At 40.1% G+C, this 25,888-nt stretch overlaps 1 protein-coding gene across 1 annotated transcript; it reads right to left on the bottom strand.

Annotated features, from left to right (window-relative positions):
* Positions 1-292: 292 nt before the first annotated feature.
* Positions 293-17,466, bottom strand: LOC134209966 (U1 small nuclear ribonucleoprotein 70 kDa-like). Its single transcript, XM_062685984.1, has 6 exons — positions 17,152-17,466; positions 16,902-17,084; positions 16,629-16,773; positions 1,800-2,048; positions 1,286-1,648; positions 293-1,027 (listed from the first exon to the last, which is right to left on the bottom strand). The coding sequence occupies exons 1-6, from the start codon at positions 17,293-17,295 to the stop codon at positions 819-821; spliced, it is 1,293 nt and encodes a 430-aa protein (XP_062541968.1). The 5' UTR covers positions 17,296-17,466; the 3' UTR covers positions 293-818.
* Positions 17,467-25,888: the final 8,422 nt, after the last annotated feature.

The following is a 25,888-nucleotide window of genomic DNA, read 5'->3' as shown; positions in this document are numbered from 1 at the left end:
AACCGACATTTAGCCTGGCAACTGGTGAGGGCGTAGGCTGCACATCGCTTAGAATAGATTTCAAGTCAAGTCACCAATAAAAAACTAAAAACAGGTTTACTTAATACCATTCAATACGGATTTGAATATGTTTGATAGTTTGAGATGGTGCGGATAATAAGGGATTCAAATTCAGCTTGTTCATTATTTGTATAATATTGACGATTACGAAACAACTCTCATGAGAATAAGCTGCAACAAACAGATTATTATCGTGAACAAAGGAGAGTTCGGATGAAGGAATAACGATATATCGGATGATCAAATGTGGCTATTGTATTCAAAATTTTACTTACGCCTGGGTTTACACGAATCCCATCCTATTAACTAAAAGGAAAACTATTATACATCTGACGAACACGAACCGCAGACGTCGATGGTTGTTTCAAATAGTCCAAGTACCCAAACATTTATCTCAAGACAAATATTGTTTTATAAATAGATTTTACCAAGTTACCTACTTTGAAATGAACGTTCAGAATTCCGTGCCCTGGCTGAATCAGAACCGTCCAAAAATTCTGAACTATACTGATAACAGAGCATTTGAAATTTTGAACACACTTAACCTGCGAAATGCCATACAATTTTAAAAGTAGCTATGAACTTACGAACAATACTTAACCTTTGATGTGTGGAGTCCGGGTAGGAAAATTGTCAGAAAATTGCAACCTAGTGATCTTAGAAGCAGAGATGGCTTACAACACTCGCAGAAATTTACAATTAATATATGTGGAGAAAGACTGCGAAGAAGGAATTCGCTGACCAACCACTCACTCATGCTAATAACCGTCATAACGATCGTCATAGGCATCGTCATCACGACCAGGGGCACCGTAGCGGCTACCGTTTTCTCCAGCACCACCACTACTTCGCACCCGGGAAGATCCGTTCTGTTCTTCGTCCTCGTGCGGGCGATACTTTTCTTCGTCGTCTTCGTTTTTGACCTGCGCTTGATAGTTGGTGTACTGGGTACTGTAGTCGGGATAATCTGCGATTGGTAAAAAAAAACGACAATTAGTTTAAAATTTTGACAGAAATTAATCATGTTTTGGAGAATGTCAGAGACTTAGATACTACTAAACAGTTTAGGCTACATAACTAATAGCCCTGGAGTCTCAATTGCCAATGAAGGTTTTTCTTGCAACTATCATTTGATGGATGTATCCTAATCACAACACATAAGTTTTTGATATTGTCATTATGATTACAAATTGCGTACATATGAATACGTCATAGCAACACTTACCGTCCAGTGGTTCCTCCTTGATCTTGATCTCGCCTTCGCGGAACTCCGGTTTGCGTTCCTTACGCTCGCGATCCCGGTCCTTGTCACGCTTGTCGCGTTTCTTCTCAGCACGGTCGCGATCGCGTTCCCGCGATCGGCTACGAGAGCGTCTACGTTTCTTCTCACGATCACGGTCACGATCGGAACGATCACGATCGCGCTCACGATCCCGCTCACGATCCTTCTCACGACTGCGCTCCCGCTCCTTATCCCATCGATCGTCATATTCCCGATCACGACTGTGTCTGCGTCTGCTCCGATCCTTCGATCGGCTACGCCTGCGACGTTCGCGATCACGAGACCGTGAGCGACGGCGGTCGAACCCTGGAATAATAATGGTGAATTAATTATATGAAGAATAAAACTTTTGTTTCTGTATTATCATTTCAGTTGACGTACAGACAATTTGACTAGCAAAGTTGATACAACTTTGCAATTTCAACTGAATTAATATGGAAGCTTGAATACTACTTACGTTGATCGAAACGATCGCCACGTCGATCACGGTCTTCTCGTTCACGTTCCAAGCGATAGCGTTCCCTTTCGCGTTCGTTATCCTCACGACCGGAGTGTTTGATGTTGACATCGGCTCCTCCACGACGAGTTCCGCCCAGTCCTCCGCCAAGGCGGCGCGGGAGCCAACCTTTCACGGTGCGGGCGCGTTCCACATCGACCAGCACTCGCTTACCATCGATTTTCTTACCATCGGCATGCTTGTAGGCGGCTATATTTGGGATAGAAGCAATTTGCGACGCACAAGGAACAGATTTTCGGACGGAAGTGTGTGTGTCGCAAGCAAAAAATTGTGATAATAAAATGATTCTCGTTTCAATAGCTCCTAAGAAAGTTAAGAATGTGACGGAAAAGCTTCCCTTATGATGCGTATAGACGTGAATTGAATCTCCTAGATTTATTGTTTAAAAACAAACCGTTGTAGGTTTAGAACTAATGTCGAAACTAATCTTGACCCTAGACGAAGCGGAGTGCAACATGCCTTGGATAATGAAGTCAACAAAGAACCTATACCTCATCTAATTTTTCTGGTAGATCCTATTATCAACGACACTGCACCGTTTTGTCTTACTGTGATACAACCCTTCGTGTATCATACTAAAAGTGATTGTAATAATACCTACCAATAGTTTGAACCGGTAATATTACTTACGAGGGAACAACTTACGAATTTTTGGTAATTTTCAGTAATCTTTGTGTTTGAACTTGGGTTGTGGTGGGCGATGCGTTTTGCAAGGGCTCGTGTTCTCCAGTGCAAGGTTCTAGTTTCGCAAACCTTGTTTTCACTTTTTAACCTTTTACCTGGTGCGCACAATACTTACGTTCAAAATGTTGAGCGCAATAAATATTGTTTGAATACATTTAATTAGAAGAAATATAAATGAAACACACTTACGAATTACGTGGCCTCCGAAGCACGAACTCTTACATTTCAAACATGGTGATTCAAAATATAGTGAGATCTGTGTACAATTCTTGAGTATTGCTAACAATGGGTGTACCTACAGCACCCCGAAATATCTCAGCAGCACCATTTATCATCGATGGGAGCATACTTCCAGCGAAATATGCAACACTTACGAATCGGAAAATTAATCAAACTTACATTGGTCACACGTGCAATATGTTACCTTTGAAGAGGATTTCCATCGCCGGGAACGAATTTGGAGTGTGGCTGGGTGGAAACGATAGTCAAATAGCTCTTTGGATTGAATTAAATAAAATTTGAAAAAAATCATCCATCACAAGTTACGTTCACATAAATTTTGAGTTTCAAATGAATGAAAAAAGTTGTCAATTCTGAAGAAAATAAAAATTTGCCAACAATTTCATCAAATTATAACAAAATCCTTTTTTACATTTTACTGGCAACCCACCCCACGACTGGGAACACTTACACCAATATTAACTGCGAAATTCTGTTCTGTTCCTTGACCTCAGAAAAATCTGCAAATATCTTAAAATATGCACAATCAGGAAAATACTTGAAACATCCGATGACTGAAAAAGACAATTTCGCCCTCTTCAACCAATAATGGGAAAAAGATTGAATGATTGAAGATTGAACACTTACAGTAGCAGGTGGTACCAGTGAAGAATATTTTGCTTATCGAAGAGTTTCCACGGCTGGATCAGGATTCGAACCCTCACCTCATAAAAACATAATAACCACTAACCGCACTGTCACGAGGTTTAGATTATGAAAACATTTGTTTCTTCAAAAATATTTAGGAAATCCAAGGTAAGATTAAGGTGTTTGTTTCTAAGAAATCGGTTTTGTAGGTTGAAAAGAAAAATAATATGCACCAGTTCGTTCTTCATCTTTAACCAGGCTCGGTAGGCTTGAACAAGTGTATGGGGATGACCAGTTTGTTGCATACATGGGATCGTGTTCGTCAGCGTGGCCGGTTAATGTCGGGTAACGTGGGGAACCAAAATCCGTATACCACCGAAATCCGTCCACTTCGTGAGATATCAATAAATTAAAGGGGTTTGAGAGAATTAATTTACAAATCATTTATCTTATCCTGATCTTGAACTTGACAGTAAGCTTTCTGACCATTGAAATGGAAAGCATGCTCTCAAAATAAAATATGACAATTGAAAAACAAAACGAGAAACACAAAGTTTCAGGTGCCATTTTTTTAGCGAGGGTGGCATAATTGTACCGAAAGTGACTGTTTAAATAGCAAATTGTAAATAATAGAGTAAGATCAGTAGAATAAAAATCATAGGATCGCTACTCAAGTTGCGTATTGAACTACTTACAGTGATATCCTGGTCACTGGTCGTTTACCCAATCAAGCAAAACCCCTCCGCCGATCTGATCCAACGGCGTTTCTTCCAACAACCGGATCAGCCTAAAATAAACAGTCCAGCGCTCGTCTAGTCACGTGCTAGGCGAAATATTTTGCAAAGCAGTTTATGTCCGCTATAGCGATCAAAGTTATATCTACTGATCGGCAGTTAGCCTTTGCAAGCAGTGCTGTTATACTTTGTTGGAAGCCACACGCAGGTTATTGATTATTATATTTCAAATTCTTTCCTTTGATAATTGTGTCGCGATGAGTGTTCGATGCGAAAATACGTTTCGAATCGATTATGCGAATGTGCACAGTTTCCGCTCAGCTTCTGAGACTGACGTGTTTCCGATTTCGCTCTTGGAAAGTCAAGTGATCGATTACAGTGGTTAAAATTCGATTTCGTCCATACCGCGTCGCGCGTTTTAGTGCAAGGACATGATGAGAAGCATGAAGTGGAGCACGCGGGAAAAAAGTACAAGTTTCACATCACCATGCAAGATGGATGAGTAGAAGTTGAAGAGCACGACCTGCCAGGAAACGTCCCTGAACAGAAAGTGGTGAGAATTTTGAATGCGCTCGGCGAAGTGTTATCGCTGCGAGAGCTAACATGGGGAGATGGGTTCGAGTGTGTTGGAACACCGCTCGGCATTTGGTCGGCCCAAATGCATTGATTCGTGGGTCACGATCGATGAACAACAGGCCTACATTATTGTTTACAAGGGACAGATCGTCTCTTGTAAATACTACAAAGAACAAGCGCATACTGGCATATCGTGTGTCCAGAACAAAAAGCTGCTAGTCCAGAAACCACGGTACAAAACCCCCGAGCGCCAAACCTATAGGTCTGCGTTCTGTCGCTCCATAACCAGCAACGCTGGAGGCCTTCTCCGAGCTGCCACAGCTGGCGAGTCAGAACTGCGGACAGGCGACTGCTCCAATTACACGAACGGTTTCTTTCAGCAGCTCAACGTCGTCGCTGTACAGACAACCACAGACAGATGAAGTGGTCTTGATTGACATATTCAAAAAGCTAGCAAACCAAAAAGCCAGCATGCCATCGAAAGATCGAACCGCCGGCAACGATACGGACAATTCGTCCACATCGACGAGAAGTAGCCGAAGCCGATGACGCCCGCCCGGCTAGAAACGATGCCACAACGGGCAGGATGCGGACTTTCTTCCATAAATGGCTCTCACGTCCTTCAACCTTGCATCCATCAACATCGGAACGATCAACAACTCAACGCACTTCGAACTTTCATCAGCAGCCAGAACCTCGATATCGTGTGTCAGCAGAAAGTCAAGAGCGAACAGCTTTCCCTGCCTATCTTTGTCGTTTTTGCGAATGTGTACCAGGAGAGATAAAGCGATTGCAGTATAGAAGCACAGCCACGTCACACGCATGGAGAAGAGTCTGGATAGCTGACTAATCGCGCTGCAAGTGCACGACACAAAGATCTGCAAACGTCTACGCTCCCTCTGGCACTGCACAGCGCGCTGCGAGAGAAAAGTTTTTCAATGGCACGCTCGCCTATTAGCTCCGTCGCCATACCGATAACCAGCGCTGACAATAGTCATTCTCGTCGTATGCAGAAACCGAAAAAAATAAAGTCTAAATAAACAAATTAGTACGAGCTTTGGTAACATAAATGTTTTGATAATATTTATAACATCTTCCTTCATACGTTACTTTACATTCATTATTACAAAGAATTCATAAAAATCTTTGCACGGCAGCTGCCGCTTGAAGAATAATGGTATGAATTCTTCGTTCTTAGATGTCGTCATGACGATTTGGTTGCACGACGAAAGCTAACGTCGTGCGCGTCATTGACGATGGGTCGAGTAGCAATGAAGACAACACAACTCGTCGCTACTGTGGCTTTTCTTGCTGCGACGATGACTATTGTCAGCCTTGCCGAGAACATCCTCGTAGCTGGTATTCGAGAAATTCCACGACGCGCACCAGACCTCTATGCGCAACTACGGCTTGCGTACGACGGCTGTTATCTGCAGCCACATTCCATAACCACCATCAAACGGGTGAAAGGTGGCATGTTGGCACTGCAGGTAATATGCATTGCAAGAAAAATCATCACATCGAGAGAATACAAAAACGCTTCATCAACTACGCCTTGTGCCGCTTACCATGGAACGATCCATCAAACCTGCCTCCATATGAAAATCGTTGTGCTTTGATTGACTTGCAACCATTGGCAGACCGTCGAGTGATGCTTCAGAGGATGTTTATTTTCGACGTCATAACGTGCAACATCGACTGCCGTTACACCCTGGAGAATATTCGATTTTAGCACCGTCTCGTCTCGTTAACTCAAGACGTCATCCACCGTGAGTTGAACATGCTTCTGAATGAATCACTCAACGGCAATCTCCCCCATGCCTTCGTGGAAGGGGTCTTCCACGAAAGGCTGAATCACATAAGGCTGAAAACTCGTAAAGCTGAACACGAAAGGCTGAAAAGTAAAAATCTCACATAAGACTGAAATAACAAAAGGCTTCTAACCTAACCTTCTTGTGACTTCTTGTTGTCTTTCAATTTTTATACGGAATTCTTATTTTGTAGTCTATACAGCTCATAAAATTTTGAGGTACTGTCGTCGGGTGTGACACTGGGTCCAATGGGGGTGAGAATGGGTCACTGAATGAATGCATGTAGAATGCATTGAATGTATCTGAGGGCAAGAAGACTAAAATATAAGAGACCATTTTGAACGATTTTTCTCTACGACCTCCAGACTGCCGGTGAGAGCGAAGACCCATTCTCACCCCCAGACCCATTGTCACTCCCGATGGCGGTAACATAGAAGGGAACAAGTCTTAATTGTTCTTGGTTCTTGTATTTAGTTTTTGATTCTTGCTAGATTGCTTTCTGTATTTTTTTTTATTCTTTATTCTTCTCTCTTCTTTTTTCCTAGAAGAAGGTTTTTCCTTTTTTATACTTCCTTCTTTCTTCCTACTCCTGTTTTCTTCTTCCTCCATTTTCCTTCTTCTTTCTTTTTTCTTCATTCTTGTTCCATCTTCTTTATTCCTTCTTCATTCTTCCATCTTTATCCTTCCTTCTTCCTTGTTTCTTCTTGCTTCATCATTATTTCTTATTTCATCTTTATCTTACTTTTTCCTTCTTCCTTCTTCTATGTTCTTTCTTCAATCTTTCATCTTTTTTTCCTTCTCTCTTCTACCGTCTTCTTTCTCTCTTCTTCCGTCTTCTTTCCTCCTTCCTTCATCTCTGTGAAATTTTTATTCTTTATTCTTTTTTCTTTATTCTTTATTCTTCATTCTTCATTCTTTATTCTTTATTCATTATTCTTCATCTTTATTCTTTATTCTTTATTCCTTAATCTTTATTCTTTATTTTTTATTCTTTATTCTGCATTCTTTATTCTTTATTCTTCATTCTTTATTCTTCATTTTTTATTCTTCTTTATTCATTATTCTCTATTCTTCATCAATTATTTACTATCCAACCACTCAACATAGTTGGTACAACATATCGTATGGTTGGGATTCATTTCATCCCATCAATTTCAGCCTTTCGATACGTTTCAGCCTTCTGATAATTACAGCCTTTTGAGACTTTCAGCCTTTCAGGATTTCAGCCTTATGAGGATTTAGCCTTATGTGTTTCAGCCTTTCGTAGGATACTTTCGTGGAGGGCGTCATCATGTTAGTGAAGAAGAAAGGGGGTGATAACACAGCCCGAGTATACCGGTCCATATCGCTTCTCAACGGTGATTAAACATACTGAAAAACAGGATGGAACGCATTATACAGGCCCACAGTTCCCTAAGCAACGGACAGAAATATTCAAACGCAGAGAAAAACATCTTCCTCTTGACTCTTCTGGCAACACGGTCGGATAATGAGCATATCTGATCGAAGATCCGTTTGTTTTTTGCATTTTTCTATGTTATCAAATTTTGTTAAAATCAATTGCGCCGGCTCACTCACAATTAGATCGGTTTTGTATTCTCGTTTTCATGTTTTTCGGTTAGTGCGGGGCGAATTGTGTGTGTGGTGAAGATCGTAAGAGCCTTGCGGGAAGTACTTATTCGTACCGTTTCGATGGATACCCGGCTTGGTAACTACGGTGAAAGTCTACGTAGAATCAATAAGACGGATCCCAGCTGCTCTCCAAACCAATGAATGTAACCGATAAAACCAGTTTCCTCCAAAGTATCAATGAGCTCAACCTAGACGACGTTTTGGACGACCCGATTAATAGATCCAGATCATGTGCTGAGACCTCCTTCTTCAAAGTCCTAGACGAGATCAATAGTTCCATCGCTCACATTCCGGAAAAAAATGTTGTTGGGTTCAACAACAAAAGGGTTCAGATCGTTGGTCATCAACCATCCAGCTCTGAAACAGTACCGCCAAAGAAATCACGGATCAATGTCTCAACCCCTGCTCTACACTACCTACCACTACCAACACTGTCCCCAGCTGGTGTTGAAAATCCCAGAAAAATTGCTTACGTAATTAGTGTACGGCCCCTAATGGATATCTCCAACACCAATTCATCCGTCGTAAAAGTGACAAAGCTCGTTCCTCGTGGAAAGCATATCAACGATTTGTCTTTCGTGTCCTTTAAAGTGACTGTACCCAAATCTGCAACTAATGAAGTCACCGACTCATTGTATTGGCCGGAAGGAATCTCTGACCGCCCTTTCGAATCGAATCTAGCCAGCGTAATTTGAAAATTAAAAGTAGGACATCGGGACGCTATCATTCCGCTAGCTCTGAAGAAACCTCTATCCCTCTCAACGCAGTCGAGCCCATCCTGCCAGTGACCAACAGCCATCCCGGTCCTGCGTCTGAGTTGGGATATGAAGTCTTCCGAATTCCGTTTCCGGACAAGTACAGTGAGAGCTCAATCGTTGTCCTACCTGATAGTGTTCCGATTTCCTGTGCTCCATCGTCCAAATAACCGAGTTCCGATGTTAGCATATACTACCAAAATGTTGGAGAAATGAATAATCTTAATAAAGACTACCGTCCAGCCGCTGTGGACCAATGCTATGGCATCATCGTGCTTGTTGAGACGTGGGTAGATTATATAACGCTTTCTGGTTACGTTTTCGGGGACGACTACGAATTCTATTCCGATGTGACTGCAACTCAAACAACAGCGCAAAAGCTATAACAGGAGGAGTTCTTGTCGCTGTTAGTACGAGACTAAAGGCTAAAGCAATCAAGGATGACGCTTGGAATTCCATCAAACAAGTTTGGGTATTCATCGCGTACAAAAAACCGTCACCTGTTACTCTGTGCTGCCTACATACCTCCATATCGTACTCGGGATCTTCAACCCATCGGTACACACAACATCACGAAATTGTGATATTGGGGGACTTCAACCTTGCGGGCGTTTCTTGGACTCCAATTCATAGTGGTTGTCTCTGTTCAGATTACGCGATCTCTACTTTTCATCCTGGAGCCACCACTTTTCGTGACTAACGAAAACAACCGTTTTTTGACGTAGGACTACGTCTGTGTTTTCTATTTTTGGTACACTTTACGATTGCGAAAATCAGGGACCGTCACGAAAATATGATAGACTTTAAACTTTAATATCTCCGCCGTTTCTCGATGGATTTTCAATTTTTTTGGACCATTCGATCAAGGATGAGTCAACGCTTCTTTGTATTTATATGAAAATACTAATTTTTAACTATTATTATCGATAATTGATAAAAAGTTTAGAAATAGGTGAACTAACCAATCACGTACATGCATCACTAGCACAGACATCAAAAATCAATCACTTGCGGGTTTGGATCCAATCCTCAGTTTGAACAAGATTTTACGCAGAGCGGACGCATCAAAGCGATCGCAACGGAGCGGACACAGCATCACGGAGGCGCTAATAACATTTTCAAAGAAAATCCATCGCATTGATGGTGGTCCTCGATGTGTTGCTGCAGATCATTCAACCTCAACGAACCAAAATTGGTTCTTCTCAGGACCAACATTTTATGAAAAGAAAGAGTTAATTGCGAAAATGGACTGTTTCGGTGGCATCGGGTTTGGCATGGTAGCTTGGTTGCTGTTAGTGATTCCATCCATTAAAATTCACTACATCATCTCTCTCCAACGCGCTATCAAATTCGTTATTTACGATTGAGTTTTGTACTTTGAAGAAAGTTCATTTCGGATAGTCGGATCAACCTTCTTTTGTATAAAATCAATGAAGACGCCACCTCAGTGGAAACTATCTACAGCAACCACCCATCGGTGAACGTCGCTCGGACAAACAGATGCCGAAAGATAATGTTTTGTAATATGAAGAAACTTCGTATTGAGTCAAATTTCTGTTGTCATTCCTCGCAACAATACGCATCTTAGATAAACAACATCTCATAACCAAATTCAGAATCTTGCGAGAAAGTTTCATAGGATTCTTGGAATTTGTCATTCTTCGAACGGTCCGTTGTCTGCTGCGGAATCCCGATCAAAATGGCACGCGCGCGTAAGTAGTACTAGTGAAATTCTTCTTTATTTACACATTTTTTGTTCTACAATTATTTTTAACATGTACATTGATCAGTCGGATTGGCCCTCCAACTTCAATTTTAATTATTGTTATTATTATTACGCGCGCGCCGGAATGCAGCTTTCTTATATCTAATGAAGAAATTCCATTAGCCCCGCCCCTTTAATAATCCTTAAGAGTGCACATTATATTTACAACCATGGAGATCATAAAGGGGCGGGGCTAACGGGCCTAATTTATTGAATTCAAGAAAGTTGCTTTCCGGCGCGAGCCATTTTGATTGGGATTCCGCGGAAAGAGCGGATGCGGAGTGGACACAGCAGCATGAAGGCGTGGATAGCAGTGGCAATGCTGAAAATTAATTCCAAATGGTGGAGGCTTAGCGAAAAATCATCAAGGTCGGACAATTTCAACGCAAGGTGTTGACAAGCGTTTGAATGCAGTTAGTTATTGGAAAGAAGCATTGGGAAAAGAAAATTGGTTCTTCTCAGGACCAGCATTTTATAGAAAGAAAGAGTTAATTGCGAAAATGGATTGTTTCGGCGGCATCGGGTGTAGCGTGATAGCTTGGTTGCTGTTAGTGATTCCATCCGTTCAAATTAATTGCATCATCTCCCTCGGCCGCGCTATCAAATTTGCTAGTTACGATTGAGTTTTGCACTTTGATGAAAGTTCATATCGGATTGTCGGATCAACCTTCTTTTGTATAAAGACCTTTTTGGAGGACACCATCCTCAAAGATGGCCACAATAAAGGAGAAATAAGCAGAATCAGAAGTGGCGTGAAACCAAACGCAAATATATTTATTTGCAACGTTTGGTTTTCGCCCGCGATGTAATTGTACGTGGGAAAGTAAGGATTGTGATGTCCACGACTGAAAGCCAGTCGAGTGGCTTCAGCGGCCGATGAGTCATGTTAATTCCATGGTAAGAGACTCAAAGTCCATCCATCTGGGAACAACTATTCGACTTCTTGATTCAGTTGGCCTCTGAGCAGTTTGCTCAATGTAAATAAAACGACACAAATTATTATGGCAAATACCATCAATTTCAAATAGCTACGAGTCCTACGTCACCTTTGCGTACAACCCGATTGGGCTGCACCTTTGAGTTTTTATCTTTGCTTTGTGAACGTCTTTGATGCTGCTCCTTTCATTTCAACTGCACCCGCACCATTAGTAAAGTTCGTTCCACATCATCCCCCACTAGTTATCGCGGTCAAGGATTATGACTCTCTTGAAGCCTCCATAGCTTCAACGACTATGTCCTACGATTTTCGGAAGGCAGACCATCGTAGTATAGAAGTTGTGTTGTCTAATTTGGATTGGGAGCATATTCTGGATGCAGACGACGTCAACCTCGCTGCGCAAACTTTCTCACGCGTCTTGGCTTATGTTTTAGATAAGCATGTCCCGAAGAAGATCACTCGCGATGGCTCCCGTGCTTCTTGGATGACATATGAATTACCTACGCTGAAAAGAACGAAAAAGGCCGCCCTCAAAAGATTCACCAAGTATCGTACATTCCTGCTCAAACACTATGTCAGGCTCAACTACGAACAAAAACGCTTAAGTAAGAGCTCTTACCACCGATATGAACCGAGAATTCAATCTAGACTCCTATCACATCCAAAATCTTTTTGGAGTTACATACATGAACAACGGTATTGGGCGAAGTATCGGCCTCGACACGACAAGACAGCTGCAGTCTATTCTCTACAAAGTTCGCCGTCGTTTTCTCAAACGAAGTTCTCCCTGCCGATCACATATTATTGGAAACTCATCGTATCCCTACTTCCTCTGCTTTGAAGCATTTTCAGCTTTCTCTATAAACCCATGCTGGAAAGAGGCGCAATTGTTCCCAGTCTACAAAAAAGGCAGCAAGTGTGACGTCAATAACTACCGAGGCATTACTTCATTGATGGCTGTTTCAAAACTATTTGAACTGGTAGTCATGGATTCGATGCTGTTCCATTGTAAACATTACCTGAGCGATGATCAACATGGGTTCATAGTTGGTCGATCCACAACGATAAATCTGCTGTGCCTAACTTCGTATGTTACCGACAGATTATGGGAATGAAATCAAACGGATTTTTGCAATCGCTAAGCTTGAGAGATCTTATATGCTGGTCCCGTTCCTATCTTACGGATCGGAAACCAACAGTTTCTTTAGAAGACTGCTATTCACCCAGGTTCAATGCCACTTCTGGCATTCCGCAGGACAATCACTTGGGACCGTTGATTTTCCTGCTCTATTTCAACGATGTGAATTCTGTTATCGAAGGTCCACGGTTGTCCTATGCAGACCACCTGAAGATCCGTTCATACACATATTGCGTACAGATGAAACGCCAACTCGACGCCGCCGCCAATTGGTGTTTATTGAATCGGATGGTGATCAACCCGGCGATTTTGTTCGACTATGAATTGCGAGGAACGACAATCGAGGGTGTGAATCACGTGAAGGATCTCGTGGAAATCCTGGATTCACAACTAACTTACAAACAGCATATGTCGCTGACAAGGTTTCAAGAACGCTGGAAGTTGGAATTCAAATCGCGAAAACATTTTTCGATATATATTGTTGAAATCGTTATAATTGCTCTTTAGCGCGCCCACTCTTGAGTACTGCTCAGCCGTTTGAAGCCCACACTACAACAACGGTGTGGAACGACTGAAATCCGTCCAGCGTCGTTTCCTTCTGTTTTCTGAACATTTTTTTTAATTTGAGAGGGTTAAAAAAAAATTCTACTTAAAATGTTGTCTCTGGGGGAGGAGGAGTTGGTTTATGTCCAAACACACGCCCACCCCCCACCCCCCCGCTTAGCCACTGTGCGTAATAATAATAAATACATAACTTAATCTTCCAGGCTACTCACGCTCTGAAAGATTGGATCGCCAGTCTCCGACACCGCTGTCGGTAAGCCCATCAGTTATTAATTGAAAGTTTTTCTATGCCCGCCATTGCATGAATATGTATCTTGTGTGGCACGTACAATGGATTGTATTCACTATGTTCAGGGAGTCCAGAATGTTTCCCACCCGAAAACATCCTAGACTGGACCGAGAATCGAACTCGCCATCTCCAGATTGGCAATCCTATGGTGTTGCTCGCAGTACTATTGGGAACCCCTGGGGTAGCAGTGGCAGTGAAAAAGGGTGGCAGTGAACGTTGTCTTTTTCGAAGGTATCGAAATATGTACCCAGTGGCTACTTACAAACAGCCAACGTACTGCAAACCGAACTGTGAAAGGTGGAACGGAACAGTTTAGCGCTAGGCTGGTCACGTGCGGGTTGAAATATTGGGATGAAAAACCTTTCCTCATTGCAGCGATCCCACCTTTACCTGCTTGTGAATGGGAAAATCGAACATCTGAAGCTTCTGCACGTGATGCAACGGATGGCGGATGAGAACTGTCAACACTGTGATAGTGTGATATACAGGCGCCTCAAACGCTCCAGCCCAAGTTATGTAGCAGCACTCGTGTCGACCCGGCATGGACAGTCCTACAGCAGAGGCTAGCCGACTACACGACAGGTTGAAGGAGACTGTCGTTCGAAGACCTCGCGAGCCGTTTTGCCTGGAATTGCACCGTGAGTGGAGATTCTCCACTTGATTGTAAAATACATCGGCTTTGTTAACGAGTGTAATGGTATCATTAAAGTTCCAATTAGATTTAAATTAATTTGAAAACGTTTGAACCATAATTGTAAATAACTATATTGGGGGAAAGACGGCTTTGGCAGGTTTTGGTCTATTATTGGCAGGGGGGTTTTTGTCGACTGAATTTTATGAAATTTGGCCACAATATTCTTTGATATGCAAAGAATGTTTAGGCCAAATTTGAGCCTAGTCAGTCATAAAAAACCCCCTGCCAATAATAGAACAAAACCTGCCAAAGCCGTCATTCCCCCTACATAGAATGACGAAAAAACTGAATTTTTAATCACAAAAAACGTGACGAAAAAAACCGTCTTTCGAAGTTATTGGGTCAACGTTGAGCCTGCAGCACCTGCTGTTGTTTGCCTTCAACCAAGTAGAGTACTTGGGTGCGCAATGCACATTCGTAAAGTTCGTCGACCTGGAGCTAGCGAAGAAGATCAAACACGATAATAAGCACGAGACATACCTAGATAGTAGAAAAAATTACAAATTGCGAATCACGCTCAAAGACGGAGCTGTGAAGGTGACAGATTTGTCCGAGGATAACACAAATGAGCAAATTTTCGAGTTTCTGTATACCATTTTTATGAAGTCCGTCCAACTATTTGGTATCGCTGACGATATAAATATCATACAGCAACCAGACAGCAACCATTCAGTAGAACATCAGACCAATGAACGAGTGTCGCTTTTTAACTGGGCTAACGAGGGAATTCGCGATGCATTGTTATGATCACTGTTGTACATGAAACGAAAAAAAATAACCTTTAGAATCCTCAAGCAGCCGAGCAATTGTTTTTGTTTTTGACGGATAGCTGCTTTTTAACTGAGCTTTACTGCCTGTAATCGCATAACTGTCCCATATGAATAGGAAACCCAGCAAAGATGGGACAACTATGCGGTTATAGGCAGTTTAGCCCAGTTAGCGAACGTCCAGTTAAAAATCAGTCCAGTTGCTGTTCTGTAGCACGTGACTTTGAAAATATGGAGGAAGCCTAAATCAAACTGAAGAGCGAAGCTAAGCGATTCGGATTAATCATCAAAACGTTGAAGACGAAGTACACGAAAGGAAGGGGTTCAAAAGAAGACAACGTGAGCCACCCACCACCCACCACGAGTTTGTATCGGTGGGGACGAAATCGAAGTGGTTGATAAATTAGTGTACTTAGGCTAACTGGTGACCTCCGAGTACGATGCCAGCAGAGAAATTGGGAAACGCATGAAAACTTTGGACGTGGATGTAAACTTTGCACTATAGACGAAGTCAGATAGAGTTGTGTTACTGTTAACCAAAATTTGCTAAGTTGGAAATGGTATCTATCAAATCCAGCCCATTAGATTTCAAGACGATTGTTGAGTTGAAAATAATTCAACACTTGTTAAAGCACGAGAACAGCTTGATGTCATTTTGAAAATGATACTCTACCAAAGAAACCATTTGACTATCGTTAGCCACTTCAATAACACCGGTCATTCTTGCTTCAATCGTAAAAGATACGCCCATATTGAATCGCTTTGTCGTTTTATTTTATCCCGTTACTGGGTGTCTGTGTGTGGTTGCCATTACCCGCTATCGTTTGAACCTGTCTTACCACACTCATACAAACCTAACCACCCCACGGATGGGGCCACATTCCAGACACACCACCAAATCCCATCCAACTATGTAATGCAATTGTGCTCTCCTGTTTGATTCGAACAGCGAGTTAAACAGCAGTCGGACGGAATCAATCCAGTCCCAATCAAAATCCAAAACCATCTTCATTGAATCTAGGATCTAAAATGGAACCACTGAGGAAACGGTTTTTTAGTATAGATAGTTTACAGATACATCAGAACGTTTTCTAAGTAGCGTGTCAAAATGTAACCTGCCGGAGATGAAGATGGTGAGGTGGGCTGCTGATGGCACAACAGGCTGCCGACTATGCTAGGTTCTCGTTCTCGAATAGAAAGTAGTGAGGCTTTCCTCAAGTGATAGCCGTTGGCCACCTCCAGCTATCGTCTACGACTATAACTGTCGTCGGTCTACCGCGGGGGACTGCAGTAGCAGGAAGAACGAGAACGAGAAAATTAAGTTTTGTTAGGCAAATGTTTAGAGCTTAGGGTTCTCGAATTCACAACAGGGTTCTACGGGGTTCTTTAGAGATTCAGTTGAAACCTAACTGTAAGCTTTTTTTCAATAGTTTAAGAACTCTATGGTTCTAAGACTCTGAATGCGAGATAGCAGTGAGAGCGAAGATTTCAAAACGGTCACTGTTATCTTTAGAAATTGTCTATGGAAACAAAATGAATATTTATATAATACTTACAGTGCATGTCCCTTTCATGTTCATACTCAATAAATGCGTATCCTCTGGGCTTCCCGGATTCCTTATCGTGTATGATGATGATTTTTACGATTTTACCGTAGATTTCAAACTCCCGCCGTAATTTGGATTCCGAAGTGTCATAATTCTGAGAAAAACAAATTTTAGCAACTTTAGTTCAGATTACGGAAACAACAATCAACGATTCAATCACTAAGCATAAAACAAGTACGATGCAGTCCGTGACTAGCCCTGCAACATCCGACAGATACTTACAATTCTTGCAACAAACAGCGTCTTGAACGGATCTGCAGTGGCAGCCTCCAACTGGTTCGGGTCCCAAGTGGCAATTTCGCGTTCTAGTTTATAGGCTACCTGTTCTGCTCGCTCCCGGCGACGTCTTTCAATCCGCTCTTCACGGGTTTCAACCCGCGTTGGTGGCGGTGTATCCTTCGGATCCTAGAATTTTAATATTCACTCGGTAAAAAAAAAACTATCAAACCAATTTAAAGCAAATCGCACTTACCTCGAACAAATCCAGAAATGCTCCAACGCCGGCATAGCCTTGGGACTTTTTCTCGTGCGGAAGTTTGTCCGGAGGGGGCAAAAATGGTATCGGATCGCGTGGGGCAAATAATGCCAGCAAGTTTGGTGGCAAATATTGCGTCATTTCCGGAGAAAACTATCACTGCTCGAATGTACCGGGCAAATACTACACGATGACTGCAAAAAACCGACGGAATTTAGCACATTTTTAAGTAATTTTCACAAATTAAGTGCAACGAAAATTTTTGGTAACTTTCTGTGATGCGTCAAAATGAAGAACGAACGAAAATATTTCACTTTCCGAGACGTTCCTGCTGCGGATCACTACCTATATAAGAAAGAGGTAAACTTCATTAATCGAAGTTTACCTATCGATGATTCATAAACACTAACACATTCTAATGTTTCAAATACTAGTCAATATCGCATCAAATCGCTGATCGCTGACTTTGCACCAAACGAATACTTATTATTATGAATAATTAATACGTTGTTACTTAAAAATCATAGTAAAATATTTATAATGCAGTAATTGTTTTAAGACAAAACAAAGTGAAATATTTTACTTCATGACGTCATAACGATGTAGACTGAGCGTATCTGTACCTGTTTAATATAAATACGTGCTATCAATGTCAATCGCAAACTGACAGTTGTGTTCAACTGTGGCACTACACGCATTGAAATTTCCGTGTGTACACGCTCAATTGGTTTTACTGACTAGTGAATAAAGTTGTATCTGTCTCTTTTTTCCGCACGAAAATTTTACAGTAGCCGTCCCGGATAAAAATGTACTATTGGTTCAATAGTGTAAACAATTGAATTACCATACCATGTACGGTATACAATAGGATACATTGTTTCTTGATGGTTGCACAGATTGTATCAACACTGAGGATACAATACATCAACATATTTCTCTAATGTAACAATACTTGCAAATGTTTTTGAAACCTTTTCGTACATAAGATTCATACATTGATAACTTTTGAAATGTTTCATTACATTGCATATAAACTATTTAACAATATTTGCCTCATAGCGCCAAATATGCATTTTTCCCTTTAAATTGCATTGTTGAACAGTAAAGCTGTCACAACTGAGAAATCAAAATCGTATTGTTTTACTATACAAATACAATACAATCCATTGTATTTTGAACAGATTTGTTCGGATATTTCAACAATATATTAACCATACACTCTATTGTGTGACGAAAAAAATGTATGGAAAAATCTCAGATTTTGTATAGTTACGATACTTAACAACCCGTACATTCTATTGCGAAAACTTCATTTACATTTGAATAAATGGTTCATAACAATGCATTCAAATGTATTTCTATGGTTTCATTTACAATATTTTATCAATTTCCCACCTTATCGGCCGCGACGATTTGAAATCGTCGCAAAACAAATTGACGCCAAAATCGTCGCCAGCAGAAATGGCCATAAGATCTGTCAAATCAACTGTGAACAAAATTTTATATACTCAATAATCACATTATTTCCCAAAATTGAGCCCTGTTTTTAATGCAGATTGACATTATTTTCTAATAAAACTAACATCATTTTAGAATAAAGATGTTGGCGACGATTTTGATAGTGCCTAAAAAATGGTCGGCGCGTTTTGTTACCAAGGAAACAGACAATAATCTATCGCCAATTCAATGTTATTAATAGTAGTGTTACAATAAATTGTACTGTTATTCTACTGTATTTTTTATTCGGGTATAACTGCAAAATGTTTACTTTTCAGTTAACGTATGTCGTTCGATAACTGCAACGCATTCTAGACGTCAAACGGTTGTCAATCGACGTCAAATGCAATAAAAGTGCATCTAAATGTGCAGCGCAATGCAGCTGTCATTGAGTTTGACACCAGTTTGAAGTTTAGCGGTCCGATAACTGAAAAACTGTTGCAACTATTGCGATTTTTACACCATTTAGACTCTTATGATAAAAATCTCGACAATAATAAACAAAAGATATTTTAGTTACTACACGCAAAAAAATGTTGTGGTCGAAACTACCATTCCGAGGGTTAATTTAAGAATACGCACCGACGATTTTCAGCAGACAACAAACCCGTTTGATATTACCTAGGATAGGATGTGACAACTCAATTGAGACTGCCTTGTTGTTTTTTAGTCGGTTGCTCTGACGAGGTGGTCGCCAGTGCAGCCAAAGTCATTTGGTGCACAATCTTCCAAATATCATGTATCAAAATTTGATGTTTTTCTTTCCGTTCCATCCATTATTTACATAAGAGAAGCGAAAGACTAACAGAGAGAAGTTTTAGCTAATGTAAATATGACTTTGAGATCGAAAATGACAGAAAAGTGAATCGTAATGCTTAAAATCAATAGTTTTAAACCTTTACAACCCAAACAATAATTAATATGGCGTTTGCAGTTCAATATTAATTTATTTTTTACCAAAAAACTAAAACTCAAACATTTACGTATTTTGCTTGATATAAACTTTACAAACCTGCAACACGGCCAAACTAACAACATGCTGCCCTACGAAAAACGCGCCGCCACCAATCGAAGTAATCGATTGTCATTTTCAACCAATCAGCAACCGGTACACGTAAAAAAATTTAATGTTATATTATTAAGATTTCTAATACTTTTTTACCAAAGCAAGCGCTTAATGATATGTATAAGAAAAAACTTATACATCGCATTAGTCACATACATTCCAAAACTTATACTTTTCATTAACTTATGAATGTTATTAGCTTTTTAATATTGGATCATTCATTAGGTGGCATAATGAAGAGTATAAGTATTTTCGAATGGTTTTTTGCCATAACATATATGGTTATTTTTTTACGTGTACGATTGTGACCGCAAATCGGTACGATTTTTACTGACTACTTGGCACATCCTATCCTAGGATATTACCATGTGCGTAGTAGAAATCAACTGTGGTCCTGGTGGAATGTTGTTACATGAACTGAATCAGTGGTGAATTTGTCCGAATGCGTGGTTAATTTAACTGAAAATTTGTGGTTGTTTTAAAAACATGGCGTAGTCTACAAAATAGTAACCGTTACCATGGATTTTTTTTCTGTGTAGATAAAGATTGTCGCTGTCGTCGCTGTCCGGAACATCTTTTGCTGGCGAGGATAGGGGAGCTAAATGTCAAAGAAGAAAAATCCATACGATTTGACAGGTATGTACCAGACATGTTTCGGACAGCAGAACAAAGGGAACCGAAGCGACAATCTTTATCCTGGGACGGGACTTGCAAAGAGGAAAAAATGTAACTTCATCTGCAACCAGCAAGCGCTGTCACGAATTGTCAGATGCTGGGACGGGACTTGCAAAGAGGAAAAAATGTAACTTCATCTGCAACCAGCAAGCGCTGTCACAAATTGTCAGATGCAACCAGCACCTTTTTGTGTAAAAGTATTGGTATCCCTCAAAAAGTATTCTGAATGATTTTGTTTTACGAGTACTTTTTCACTTTGAAAAGTATTCTAGAAAAGCCGGACAGCTTAATATTATCAATTTCCCACCTTATCGGCCGCGACTGTTATGAACTGTTATGAATACGTGTTTTATTTCCGATAGGAAAATTTTTATAAAAATAAGTTTACAAACCCATAAATCACAAACACTTTTATTGTGCTCAGAAGATTCTACCCGGGATTTAGGTGAAACACTCAAGGAAACAGTTGAGAATCGATGATCAACTGTGATGAAAAGAAGAACAAGTGTCAAAACAAGGAAAAAGAAGCCGTCTTTGCAGGTCTCGTCTCAGGTCAGATGCAACCAGCACCTTTTTGTGTAAAAGTATTGGTATCCCTCAAAAAGTATTCCGAATGATTTTATTTTACGAGTACTTTTTCACTTTGAAAAGTATTCTAGAAAAGCCGGACAGCTTAATATTGAACTGTTATGAATACGTGTTTTATTTCCGATAGGAAAATCTTTATAAAAATAAGTTTACAAATCCGTAAATCACAAACACTTTTATTGTGCTCAGAAGATTCTACCCGGGATTTAGGTGAAACACTCAAGGAAACAGTTGAGAATCGATGATCAACTGTGATGAAAAGAAGAACAAGTGTCAAAACAAGGAAAAATAAGCCGTCTTTGCAGGTCTCGTCTCAGTCTTTATCTACACCCAGCTAAAAACACTTAGGAGGTTCATAAAAACCACTTATGATTTGGCGCCACAAAGATTATATGTGAAAACCATAAGTGTAATTTATGATTCAGAAGGAGAAATGCATTTTTAGCTACTTACAACTATCATAACCAGACTTATGAATATCATGAGTAAGAACTATTGATATCATAGGAACGGTTAATAATTAATCACAGTCATATTTATGAATTCAATAATAAAAATAAGATGAAAATTAAAAGTATTTGTAATGAAAATTTTATTTAAAAAATTATAAATTTATTTTAAAATTTTATATTTTACTCCACCACCATAATCCCATACCTTTAATAAATAGTCATACGAAATTATTAACATTGGCATTCTAATAAACATATTTGTTAAACAGTTAGAGGATTTGAAATGACTCCATGAGCGAAAGAATCTTCTTATCATAACAAATTGATGTTTTTTTTACTATTTTTCTCCTATGAATCATCAGCCTGAAAAAAATAAATTCAAACCATTAAAAACGATAAAAAGTCGGTTTTCTGAAATGTGTTTAGAGTAATGCAATAATAAACACAACCAAAAAGGATAATAACAGCATTCAAAACGTCTTAATAGACCAAAGTTGAAACTATATATAAATCAGCAAAAATTGCTATTCACTCATCAGGCATGAGAAACTGAATATTTTCTTCAATATCAACTCTAATGGCAATCATAAGTCATAGTTATGAAGTTCAAAAGCTATTTTTATGGACAGCATAAGTCTTCAATGAAACCGAAAAAGTACTCATTCATAAGTTGTAACTTATGAAAATCCTAAGTGTTTTTGCCTGCGTGTAGTAACTAAAATCCAGACTAAACTATTGCGCAGATTCCGCCTTATTAGACTCCTGCGCGAAAATTATTTGCGTGCATATTTTTCCCGTGTCACACACACAAATGAATTGACACTGTTTATTGTTTATTTGAGTAAACAAAAACATGTGTGTTTGATAAATAAAACAACAACAAAAAACAATAACGAAGATAGTTTGAATGTATTGGTGTGCACGCTAAAAATTTGAAGCAAAACGAAGTTGCGCCAGAGTCTAAAAATTGATGCAACGGGCAATATCTTTTTAATAAACACACCAACAACAGGAAACGACATTTGTTTTGTTGTAGTTTTCCATATAGCAACGAGCTTTTTTGGATCCAGTACCCATTTAAATTTTCCTTCCATTCCTCGATCTCCCCTTATCTCGATGGTCCTTTCAATATCGAGATGTGGAGAAGCGACTGTATATTCATATCATCTCAAAACATAGAACACGCGTGCAAATTGGTGAAAAAATCAAAAAAAAATAAGAAATAAACAAAATTGCTTTTCATTGTTTTGTTTTTGATGGGATGGAAATAGGAGCTATGAGATGAAGTGCCGAACCGTTCCCCTACTTACTTAATGAGAGGCCCCGACTCAGCGATACCCTCATAAATACCACGGAGTCAGGGATGCCAGATACAATTTTTAAATGTCTGTGTTAATCTCAGTAAAATGTCTGTATTTGTCTGTATGGGGCTACAGAGGTATACTGAAAATAGAAAATTACTCAACACCATACATTTTCGATATCATCGAGTATCAAGGCTTCAATAAAGGCTACCTTACACCTCGGGAAAATTTTCCGCCGGATTTTGAACCCCGTGCATTTTAAATGGGGCCGGGATTTTGATTTCCGTGCCCAAATCCCGAAAACATCGCATATGCAAAAATATTGTACTTCCAGTTGAAAACCGAAGTGAGCTCTCGCGACAATCGAGTTTTCTCCCGTTTCCTTTTGTCGCAACTACGTCGCGACTAGTGCGCATCATGGCGCATGGCGGTGGCATAGATGCGCACTAGTCGCGACATAGTTGCGACAAAACGAAACGGGAGAAAACTCGATTGTCGCGAGAGCTCACTTCGGTTTTCAACTGGAAGTACAATACATGGGGAAAAAATCCGCTGACCAAATTCCCGAGGTGTGAGGCTACCTTAATCTGGCGAAATAAATTTTCGTTCCATGAAATAATTAATAATCAAGTAACCGTAAGCATTAAAACGCTGCTTTAATTCAGCTTTATAACTGCACGTAATGCTGCCCGTTTAATGCTTATCAGCTTTCAGTGCAGATACAATGCTGATATAATGCCGGAAAAGGCGAATTAGCATGCTATTGTAATGCATAGATGAAAGCTCAATTGTTGCATTAGTGATGCTTATATAGGGCTGAAAGAGAAACGTCAGATTTTCTTCGCCCGTTTTTTCGGGCGAATTTTTCGGGAGCTTTCGAAGAGCTTTTGCGGGCAGCTGATCAGCTGTCTATATTTAATAAACAACTGACGAATCACGACAAATGATACGGATTAGAAAATTGGCAAAAAACAAAAAAAAATCTAATTTACCATTATTAATTAGTGATTCCAGTTATTTATATTATTTAGAAAGTTATGCTGATGATATGTGTTTTGTAATTTTTTTCGTCGTTGATGTCGTAGAATGTTCTCCATATGGGTCTCGAACCTGGAAGCATTGCACAGCTTCCACGAAGTAGTCCTCCTTTGCTCTTTCGGCCACGGATGCGATTTCATGTCTTGCTGCCGAAAGGTATACTTAAACCATTATCTTTTATTTGCCGGTAGAAATTGAAGTAGTGGTTGTGATGCATTCATCCGAGAAAAGTCTCACTACTACATACAGAAGTTCCAACTGATGGTTCTGTCAAAAATTTCGACTGCATTAAACACTGCTTTTATTACGATTTTAATGCTAATGTAATGCTAATTTAATGTTAATAAACATTTTATCTTGCAGCATTAACGATGCTGATATAATGTTGAATAAGAGCTTCGAAACATTTGCAGGGCTGCTATAATGCTTTGAAGCGTCATTGATGCTGATTTAAAGCCTAAAACTAATGCTTACGGTTACTTGGGTTCAGCGGCCACTCTCCATCTTTCAAGTCCCTCCGGATTCACAAAACGCCAATTTCAATTCTGCGTTTTGCGCCTCAGAGCTGCCTTCGCCCTCTCAATGAGTAATGGAAAATCATCAGGTCCCGATATGGCTGGTTATTTCATCATCAAAAACTTGCCCAACTCCGCCAAAATGTGGTTCTGGGTTTGATCAACCAAGCGTGGTCTGATCGAATCTTTCCAGATGAATGGCGGAAAAACCTCGTTGTACCCATCCACAAAAACAACATCCCCCCTCGAGATGTCACAATGTACCGGCCTATTTCTCTGTCAAGAGGTGTCTTCAAAGCTGTGGAAAGGTTTATAAAACAGCGGCTGTAAATTAGAAGTCGATATTACGTTCGGCTTTCGCTAACAAGCGTTCCGACTGGAATATGGCACGGGCACATACTTTGCATATCTGCAAAATCATTTGAGAAAACTGGGAAAAACTGAATAACTACATCCGTTTACCTCCGGAAAATTAAAGGGACCACTTCGGCGTGGACATAGGTTCCCTATTTTAAGGAACAGAAGATCATCTCCCGGCTCCGAATCGGACACAGGCGGCCCTTGCATAATTTCAGCAGGAACCCTTTCTGTACTATCTGCAATGTCTGTGACATTAGCAACTCTGTGGAACATTTTGTCAGCGGGTGCTTGTAGAATCAAGTTCTTCCATTCAAGTGTCCAAGTTCACCTTCGAATTACTTATAAAATCTTCATGAAGTTTGTACAATTATTCCAAAGAATTCACATTTAAGCATATTCCAGGCTTAAGATTTACTTCAAGATTTACTTCACTTCACATTTACTTACTTCAAGATTTTCGATCGAAAAATTCCGGGATCCCCAGAAAAATTGATTCAATTTTTTTGGTGTTGTTCTCTCAGGATTTCCTACGTAATGTATTCAGAAGGAACATTAGGTTTTAATTTATACTGGAATCATCATCGGATATGGTTTTCAGGTTTTCATGATTTTTTCTGCTTCGGTTTTCCTCCAAAGATAACAAATGTCTGTAAAAGTCTGTAACATCAATCAAAAGTCTGTATAATGTCTGTAATCTGCATGATGTCTGTATGCAAGACCAAAAGTCTGTATAAATACAGTCATGTCTGTATATCTGGCATCCCTGGAGTAGGATATTGGGAAGGTATTCTTTGGGTTAGGAACGGTCACATTGTCAGCTATACAGGCATATCCTAAGTTAGGATATGCCTGTAGCTGACAATGTGACCGTGGTAGATCGTACACCGTAACACACCACGCAAGTGTGAGGAAAATGGGGCAAAAATCCGCGGACCAAATTCCCGAAGTTTGAGGCTACTTTACGTGGGATCGTTTTCATACATTTCTCCAAGACCATGAAGTCACATGACATGGTCATGGTCCGTGTTGGCGAAGCCGATCTTCGCATTCCTTCATTGCCCTACGAATATTACAAGTCCGTTCTTAGTATCAAAAAGTACAGTCAACGCTTTATTTTTACACCCCGATTGGCTTTAATTACCGAGCGTGGAAGGTTGGATTTAAAATAAAGTGGTAATTAATCGATTTGCAAAAATCATTAAAAATACTTTGAGCAAACTTTTATGCATCTGAAGAACT

The sequence above is a fragment of the Armigeres subalbatus genome, chromosome 2 (assembly GCF_024139115.2).
Source record: "Armigeres subalbatus isolate Guangzhou_Male chromosome 2, GZ_Asu_2, whole genome shotgun sequence".
Classification (NCBI taxonomy): Eukaryota; Metazoa; Arthropoda; class Insecta; order Diptera; family Culicidae; genus Armigeres; species Armigeres subalbatus.
Note: the sequence above shows the minus strand (reverse complement) of the source record. Positions and strands in the feature narration are given on the sequence as shown.